Source organism: Juglans microcarpa x Juglans regia, chromosome 3D (genome assembly GCF_004785595.1).
Source record: "Juglans microcarpa x Juglans regia isolate MS1-56 chromosome 3D, Jm3101_v1.0, whole genome shotgun sequence".
NCBI lineage: Eukaryota > Viridiplantae > Streptophyta > Magnoliopsida > Fagales > Juglandaceae > Juglans > Juglans microcarpa x Juglans regia.
Genome location: NC_054598.1, coordinates 6,303,477 through 6,313,438, shown reverse-complemented (window position 1 = coordinate 6,313,438; position 9,962 = coordinate 6,303,477). Strand labels below are relative to the sequence as shown.

At 39.1% G+C, this 9,962-nt stretch overlaps 1 protein-coding gene across 1 annotated transcript; it reads right to left on the bottom strand.

Moving 5' to 3' along the window:
- Window positions 1-4,485: 4,485 nt before the first annotated feature.
- Window positions 4,486-7,989, bottom strand: LOC121254267 (rac-like GTP-binding protein RAC1). The gene is made up of 7 exons (XM_041154237.1): window positions 7,500-7,989; window positions 6,320-6,407; window positions 6,060-6,169; window positions 5,905-5,968; window positions 5,254-5,318; window positions 5,011-5,076; window positions 4,486-4,918 (listed from the first exon to the last, which is right to left on the bottom strand). The coding sequence occupies exons 1-7, from the start codon at window positions 7,596-7,598 to the stop codon at window positions 4,814-4,816; spliced, it is 597 nt and encodes a 198-aa protein (XP_041010171.1). The 5' UTR covers window positions 7,599-7,989; the 3' UTR covers window positions 4,486-4,813.
- Window positions 7,990-9,962: the final 1,973 nt, after the last annotated feature.

Genomic DNA, 9,962 nt, shown 5'->3' with positions numbered 1-9,962 from the left:
ATTATTTAAATTTTATTGTTCAATTTCGTTTCAGATAGTGAGCAACATATATATTTTTTTTAAAAGTAAAACGATCTACAAATATTTGGTTTATTCAAGAGTTTTCAATAATTTAAATATTCGTTCTGATTTTGTTACTGAATTTTGATTATATCTTTAATTTGTTTTATGTCCATCTGAAATTTAGCATTAAAAGTGCTCATGACTCATGAGTTGAAAATTACATAAATTTAAAATTTTATAAAAAAGAATGATGGTACGAATTTCTATAATTTGATTAATTTCAGTTGGATAATAAATTCTAAACATTTGAGAGAGGATGGATAAGTACTAATAGAAATTATAGAATAAAGAGTACTTATCTCACGTCTTTGCTCGGGATATAACTACATAAATATAACTATATAAATAGTTTAAAAAGTAAATAACATGTATGATGTAGCCATAAGTTATAACAGTCTCATTTATAACGTAATAACAATATGACTATAATTTGAAATATAACTACAATTCGATTAAACACGGATTTCAGTCAAATACTTTTTGTTCCATTGGTCATGCCTGAAATGAAGATAGAAAGTAGCAATCAATAGATGAAAAAAAATTGATAATAAAAAATTGAATACGGTAAAAGAATAATTTGATTCTTACCAAGAAAGGAGGTTCTCCCAACTCCATCCCAACTCTCAAGTAGCATCCGCTCCAGACTCTCAATCATCGGTAATTATGTTAGGGTTCACAATTAGATCTATAAAATCATAAAAATTAGAAGTTAGAAACATTAAAAATAATTAAATCATCATTTAAAAGCATATAAACTTACTCGATTCAAGCCTATAGCTCTCGGCATCAACGCCAACGGTATCTAGTCCAATATGCGTTTCACTTATCCAATTCTGTGTGCAAACGAGGGCCTCCACGGTTGACGGTGACAATGAACTCCGATAAGCATCCAACACGCGACCTCCAGTGCTAAATGCCGACTCTGAGGCAACTGTAGTGACAGGAATGGCTAGCACATCTCGGGCCACACGGGAAAGGACTGGATACTTGGTGGAATTAACTTTCCATCAAGTTAATAACTGAAATACATCACTAGGTGCCTCGACAGCTTCCATAAAATATCGTTCAACCTCAGATATACAATGCATAATATTCCTTGTTGATATGAGTTGATGATACTGCTGTATAATACGATTGCCTCTAGCCCCTACAGATGGGTCAGTATCACCTGAGGAAACTGTCAATCCTGTCGGCCTTGAATGTGAGGAGCTACCAACTGCGGATGAAGGCTGAGCACTAGTACTGTAGTGATGATATAAGTCATCAACATCACTTTTTAGCAATTTAATAAACTCTGCAGCCTTCACTGCCCCGAGGACGGAATTTACCCAAAATTCTAAAACGGCCAACTTAACTCGGGGGTCAAGGATCACAGCCACAAATAGCAATCTATTTATCTTCTCAATATTCCCCCAATATTTATCATATTTGATCTTCATCCTCGTAGCCATAGCAGATAACAATCCAGCAGAGTCAGTACAACTATTTTCCAACTGGAAGTGAAGCTCCGAGAGCTCGTTGAAAAATGAGTTCGCAGTCGTATATTTGGATCCAGATAGCCGCATGGTTATCTCATAAAAAGTTCTTAAAAATTCAACAAAATAGCTCACACTGGTCCAATCATGTGCGTCCGGCGCACCGAGCCCCTGTCCTGCTGGCTCCAACAAAGCATACCTCAGGCCCCCATCCTCGACCTCCATCCGCTCGAATGCTTTTTGGTACTTCTGTGCCACATCCAACATCATGTATGTAGAATTCCATCGAGTCGGAACGTCCAAGCACAGCATACTAGAACATTCAATCTTCAGATCTTCTGCTATTGCCTTAAACTTGGCAAGCCTTTGAGGGGAACCCCTCACATATCGTACAATGTTGCGGACTCGGGTTATGGAATCATGAACCTCTTTTAATCCCTCAACAACTATGAGGTTAATGATATGAGCACAACATCGAACGTGAATAAACTCGTGGGCCCGAATGACATCATCTCTCACCGTCGTGTTCCGCTTAAACCAATCAATTGCTGTTTCATTCGCACTAGCATTGTCAACTGTAATACACAGCACTTTTCGAATTCCCCAGTCCTTTAAACAATCATCCATCTTCGCCCCAATGGATGCACCTTTATGATCCACAATTTCTTTAAAACCAATAATTTTTTTATGCAAAATCCACTCACTATCAATGTAGTGTGCTGTGATACACATGTAGCAGACGTTCTGTATGGAAGTCCATGTGTCAGTCGTAAAAGACACTCTCTGGCCAGTAGTAATAAACATCTTCCTCATCTCCTCCTTGTCCTTCGCATGCCTCTTCATACAATCTCGCATCACTGTATACCGTGATGGAATGGGAAATCGTGGCTCAACAAAATTTAGAAACTTTCAAAAGCCTCTTTTCTCGACTGTGGTAAATGGCATCTCATCAGTAATTATCATCTCTGCAAGCATGTCCCTCAACATCTTCTCACTGTATTGAGGGATGACCAATTTCTTAGTCTGTATACCATCAGTGGCTGTAGAAGTTTGGTAACTGAGGTTGGTCTGATCAGTGGCTTGCAATCCCTTCGCTATCTTATATCGTTGACAACCATTTAGATGTGCTATTAACACACTGGTACCTTGCTTCTTCGAATGGCATCCATAAAGTGATCCACAGTAATGGCATCTTGCTACTGGGTTCGCAATTTCACCAGAAATTTTGGTGAAATGCTCCCATGTCCACGACCTCTTTTTAGAAGGTCGTGGTGGTTGATCTTGCTCAATGGGCATCTCCTCCTCTTCGTTGAACATATCCTCATCCTCTATATCAACTGGGAGTGAGAGTCGACTACTCGCACAAAATGTAGCTGCTCTAGATGTAGCTGCCCTAGATGTGGCTCTAGGGGTGGAAGTACCCACCGGTGTAGGAGTTGTAGCATTGGCATCCGCCACATTCCTTTGTGGACGATCATCTCCACTATGTCTAGGATCCATATCACAATCAATGAAGCTGAAAAAATTAAATTAGAAGCAAAAAATTAGTTTAAAAATAAACTTGGCTATTGTATTATACAATGGGACATGTATTATTGTCTCATAATATATTATTGTATCGATGTATTATTACATCGAGGTTCGGTTGACTTGCGCTCGACTTAGCGGAACCCATCCAGAGAGGTTCGCTCGACGTGCGCTCGACGTGACACTCGAGCAAAACCCATCCAGAGAGGTTCGCTCGAAATGCGCTCGACATGGCGCTCGAGCAGAATCCATCCAGAGAGGTTCGCTCGACGTGCGCTCGACATGGCGCTCGAGCAGAATCCATCCAGAGAGGTTCGCTCGACTTGAGCTCGACGTGGCGCTCGGCAGAATCCATCCAGAGAGGTTCGCTCGAATTGCGCTCGACGTGGCGCTCGAGCAGAATCCATCCAGGGAGGTTCGCTCGACTTGCACTCGATGTGGCGCTCGAGCCAATGTTCAATACAACGTGCGCTCGACACCTCGCTCGAGCGCAAGTCTGCAATACAATGTAAAATTCAGGGTTTTGAGCGCCGTGTTGAGACTATATTGAATATTCAATACAACCAATTCACAAGAATCACAACTGCTGGCTCCAATTCATAAGAGATGTGCTTGAATTAAATTTAGGGCTCACCGTAGGTGGAAGCTGAATAGAGGAGCAACGAGGAACGGCGGCACGGAGGAGCAACGACGAACTGCAGCACGCTGGCACTAGGACGGAAGACGCGAGAGAGAAGGGATGGTTCAGTCACTGGGACGGGAGACGCGAGAAAGAAGGGAGAAGGAAGAAGAAGAAGAACTGGAGAAGGAAGAAGAAGGGGGGGAACCGGAACGTATGAGGAGAAGGCTTCCTTAGGAAGACATATGAAACGACGCCGTTCCATATTAAGTGGAACGGTGTCGTTCAATAATTTTTTTTTAAACCCAGTTGTAAAACGACGTCGTTTTACAGCTGGGTTTAAAAAAAAATTCGGAGTCGGAGTCGGAGCTACATGGAGCTCCGACTCCGACTCCGCTTCCGAATCACTAGTCGGAGTAGTTCCGAATTTCGACTCCGAATTCCGACAACTCCGACTCCGTCGAAGTCGGCGTCGGAGCGGAGGTCGGATGGAGTCGGAATTCTGGAAATTTTGCACACCCCTAGTTTGTAGTCTTTAATGCTAAATTTGGATCAAGAACCCAGGAGGCTAGGACGAATCTCTGCATTCAGAGCCTTGACTGGGCTTATTTATTTCAGTCTCATAAACCCAAGTGAGCTCCAACAAAAAGGATAAATTCCCCAACCCCCAAGGCACACCATCAAAAGAACATATAATACATGAACGCCGGAATGAGCCTCTGATGAAAACGAGCGAGCTAGATCAGCCCAGCTTGAATGATGGTCTCTAGCATGTAGTATTTAGTTCAATGCAAATCAATATACGTATAAAAGAGCTTCTTAAAATGCATTAAATCAGGTTAAAAAACATAAGCATCGACATGTCTACACGAGGAACAGTTTGGTTTTAGATGCATAAGCTAAATACCAAGCAGTGTGAATCATTAATATACAAATCGGCACAGGCAATAAAGTGACAAAGACAACTTTGATGCTCAGAAAAAGCTCCTAGTTCTTGTCAGTTGAGACTAAATCGCGGATTGCTGGTTCCTCCAGGTGTGAAATTGTGAGATATGTGGTGCCTGTAAGACTCTGAAGGCATATATGCGAACCGGTGACAATATCCTCCAGGAATGATTCTTTTTCACAATCACAATATGGAGCAGGCCCTATGCCCACTTCTCTTCTTCTTTTTCTTCTGCTTTGGTGGCTGGAGAACCACCTTTATGGCCGCATCAAAAACAGCTTTGACATTCTATTTTATTTAACCACAACGCAAATTCTGTCAATAATGAGTGCTTTCCCTAATTAAATAATCAAATGACTAAGTACGTAAAAATTACTTGCCTGCTGTGTTTTTGAACTACATTCGATGTAGACTGGAGCCCCAATCAGCTTTCTCAGCTCCTCCCCCTTCAAAAGGTTTTGAATAATATAACCATAATGATGATGATGATAAAAACATATACCTTTTATGCCACATTGACCATGGTAACGAAAACCAATACAAGCAACACAATGGGAAATACAAATGGTAAACCGTAGCTCAAAAATGAGAGTAACAAACACGGAAAAAGCAGAAGCATATACCTGGGCTGTGGTTATGGGCACTGCACCAGGGTGGTCTATAAAGAAATGCTTATCATCTCGAAGATCTGCAGAAAGCAAGCTTGGATAAATATGCTGAAGTTTGTTTTTTTTTTTTTCTTTTTTTTTTTGTCATACTTATCACGCTTATTATCTGCACTTTTGTGAAAACATTTTAATGAAGTTTTCTTACTTGTAGAAAAAACATTTTAAAGCACAACCAGCAATCACAATAAAGGCAATTTCCTTTATCTACAAATCATGTTCAATATCTAAGTCAAAATGATGGCGAATTTATATTTTGCTGATCATGGCATTTGTGAATTGTGTCAGCCTTGAATATGATGATTTTAACATATACCAAATGATTGTACTGACACATACTTTTCATGCAAATACTGCATATCAATAGTGACAAATATATAAAAAAGGGGTGGGAAGGAAGAACTGGTTTTACATAAGCTATACGAGGAAATAAGTTGAATCAACCAAAGCAGCAGGACCAAAGTCCCAACATAAAGATGAAACAAAAATAAAGATATTTAAAGACGGGCAGTAGAGAAGAATCATTAACTTCATACATTATATGGAACATGCAGAAATTAAACATGTTTTAGCAAACCAAAAAAGAAAGGGCGAGTAGGAGAGTCTAACCAAGTTTTGTTCCAACAAGTACAATTGGAATACCAGGTGCATAATGCCTCAATTCAGGAATCCACTGAACATTTGGACAGCAAAGCATAAAGAATTTATCACACATCAACAGAAAGAGAAAGGGTAAAAGGTATCCTCACAGTTAAAACACTTACTTTCTTTGCAACATTTTCATAACTGGCCTTGCTTATGAGAGAGAATGCGAGAAGGAAGACATCTGCCCCACGATAGCTCAAAGGTCTTAACCTATTATAATCTTCCTGGCCTGTTCCATAAATCTTAAAAATCAGACCCATTACAAGAAGCTCCTTGTTTGTTTTTTTTGGGGGGGGGGGGGGGGGGGGGGGGGGGGGGGGGGGGGGGGGGGGGGGGGGGGGGGGGGGGGGTGGTGGGGTTACTACAGTCCTGGACTTACCAGCAGTATCCCACAGGCCTAAATTTACAGTGTTCCCATCCACAACCACATTTGCACTGAAATTGTCAAAGACAGTTGGGACATAATCCTGTTCTCCAACATACGGTAAGTGAATAAGGAAAGTTAAGTCAACCGTCACAGGAGCATTCTCATTTTTCAACAGAATTGCGTTTATATATATTAAAAAAGGTATTGGCGGAGATTCATTATTACAATGACCCACTCAAATTTGATATGAAATTTCTAAAGGAAAGCAAAGAGTTATGAATCTTTACATTCTAATCTCACCAATCATAAAACTACCTGGCTTAGTTAAGATGATCCTTTTCTTTAGTCTGGACTAAGAAACCAACTAAAGGGTAAAAGAACAGATACATGAGAAAACACTATCCATAAAAGTAAATTGAAAAAGGAATTGAAAATATTAAGAAAAGTCATCAAAGATTTCAAAGTTCTCCATGAATGAAATATGGGGTGGGGTTCAACAATTACAGTTTCTTTTCTATTACTCGCATTTCTAGTCCTAAATTCAGTTTCCTCGATAATAAATTTAAAGCCCCATATATCGAAGCATCTCACTACAAATATGGTGTACTATGAAAGCCATTAATCGCAATCCAAACAAAAGGATAGAATCAAAGAACCCAATTCAATCCAATACACAAAATTCAAAGTTTCAGATTCCTTTCTTCCCCTCATTCTTTCTCAACTCTCGAGGACCACATAGAGTCAAGAAACCATACCCCATAACAAAATACTTTCTAACCTTCCATTCTGTTCAGAAAGAACGTTAAAAGCCCATTACAGCAAACAAAATTTATCCAAGAGTCATGGGTGAGAACAAATTGCTGGACCAAACAAAGCCCTAAATCACTCATTCAAAACACAAAATTAGCATCAAAGTTGAAATCTTTCTCATTTCATTCCCAGAAGATCCTCGAAACCCAAATGAAGGGTTTAAAGAACAGAGCCCAGAAAACACTACAAAGGAAAAAAATGAAAACCCAAATGACGCAAGCATTTTTAGACAAGAATGTAGCCCCACATCACATTGGTCAGCCAAAACCCAAGAAAAGACCAACTGAAAGGCACATAACAAATAGAAGCAGGAGAAGTAAAAATTATGTTTCCAAGTTTTCCCAATAACATTTTCCAGGGGACCAATAGAAACGACACTGACCGTAGGGAAAGTGTTGCTGGTGTAGGAGATGAGCATACAAGTCTTGCCAACAGCACCGTCGCCGACTGTGACACACTTTATAAACCTCGAAGCACTCATCTTTTTTTCTCCCCCTTGCTTTCTCTTGTTCTTGTTTCTTCAACTTTCTTCAGCAACTATTTAAGACCTTGTTTTCAGACTAGCGTTACGTTGGCCCCTCAAACCAAGGCTCGCTTGGAGAGAGAGAGTAGAAAAGGATGGGAAGCTGGACCTGGACAGCCAGCGCTTGCCAGCTATACGTTTTACGAGACCTCAATTACCAATCCTAGACCCCAAAGTTCTTCCTTTCTTACAAATGCCCCCTCAACACCTGTCAACTTCTCTACTTTTTTTTTTTTATTATTATTATAGTGAAAACAAAAGTGTTGAATAAAGTATAGACTACATGGTTACAGATCAGTACTTTTCCCTTGAAAAAACGAAGGCTATGGATTTTCGGACTTCGAAGCTCATCCTAAACTCACATGCGTGCAAAAGACCAAGAACTAGTTAATGGTATTCACCAAAAATACTTTGGTGCATTTATGACTGATCATCCCACTCTTATAAACTCCAACTAAATCTTTGTTAAAATTCATTGTTGTTCTGTTTTTGCTACACTTTCTTCACCAACATTATACTTCATTCATCTCTGTACTCTATTAACAATGTTATTTAAAATATGTTTATAATCAATTTTATTGGAATATTAAAAGCCTCTACTTTTTAGCAACAGGATAAAGTGATGGAGAATAAAATGGAACAACAAATTTTTTAGTCGTTACAGTTGTTTTCCAAGTTCAGAGAGAATACCTTATATTTACTTATAACTAATAAATTCATTAGCGAATTCAAATATTTTTTCTAAAAAGATTTTTTCATTCTTAATAATCGGGAGTGGGATTTGGACATTTCGTGGAATTGATTCACAGACGTAAAATTTAGAATGTACAAGTTCCACACAACTCTTTACAAAAAATAGAAAAAATCTGGACTCACATAACAAGAATCTAACTTTTTCACAATGGACCTCGAATAAACAATACTCATCTCCAGATATTCCACCCATAGAATAGAAGATTCTTTTGTTTTCAAACTGACGCCTGCAATTATTGAAACTTCGGTCTTAGGCACAGTTTCATTAGAAAAAGAGGGTTCGCTTTATTACAGATTGTGGATGTGTGTTCATTGCTCTCGACCTATTTAATAATTTTTCCTAATCGTCTCTTGATTTATGATATAATCATGTACAAGATGAACAGCTTAAGTGGGTTCTATATTAATTAAAATTGATCGACACCACAAACCTAACTCCCTAAAGAGAACTCGCGTGTTAATAAACATCAAGCACAGATACAAGGGCAGCATGAACACATATTTTTGGGCATTGATGAACACTTGTTTTTTTGTATGATTGTTCAGAATTAACTGACCTATATTGATGGCCGTCAATGTCAAAGTGTCTTTGAAAATGCTCAATCATTGTTTATGTTCAATTGGCAAAAAGTATAGGTTAGGGTTGCCTACTTCAGGAAGCAAAATATGTAAGAGATCATCCGTTAGTGGGGATGGTTGGGGGATCCTCACTTTCATGGGGGAAGCCAATAATTTGTAGCAAGACAGAGGATCCACCAATAAAACCAACTGCATGATTGAACAAGCTAGCAAGTTGATTTGGTTGGCATTGGCCCTTGCTGTTGAGTTTCCCAGCAACATATCACAGTCAAATAACTCTTGGAACAACCTAAAATCCTTTACGATAAGGGTGGCTGTTAAGAGTTGTTAATGTCCATCTGCTCACCTAATCAGAGTAATTGAAAGATTTACACCGTATGTGTGTGTAATCGAAAATGACATCTTATTGGGACTGCATGGCATGCAGGCCATTGGTTTCCAACCAGGAAAAGGAAACCAATTCTTAAAAAAAAAAACTAAAAGAAATAAACAGCAATCAAAAGCACAAGTGCATAATTTTCATGTAATCATGCTTTCAGTTGGGCAAGCAGAATTGCAAGGTCATGTTTACCTATTCTGAAATACTTTCACGGGAGTCAAGTGCCAGCACATTCAGATGCAGACGTAGACTTAGTGACTAAGTTCCCATGGCTTAAATTATCAACTAAAAGCATAAATTATCAACTAAAAGGTCGCTCTCATGAGTCATGGCAAACAACCACGACCAAACAACTTGTCCAGATCTATGTATTTTATCATCCTGTTTTTTAATAGGACGCTATGAGTTAGAGCCTGCTAAGCTTTCTGATGCTCAACCTTAGGCCCTCCCCCTATGCTTTTGCCTATAGTTAGACACAAGCTGTCTCTTATTTTTTGTAGAGGAAAAAAACAAACAAATAAACTACTCTTTATCTTGAATTTTGCATTTTCAGTCACATTGAAGTATTGGTCATCTTCAATCATCCCGACTGAAATTTTCTTAAACAAAGA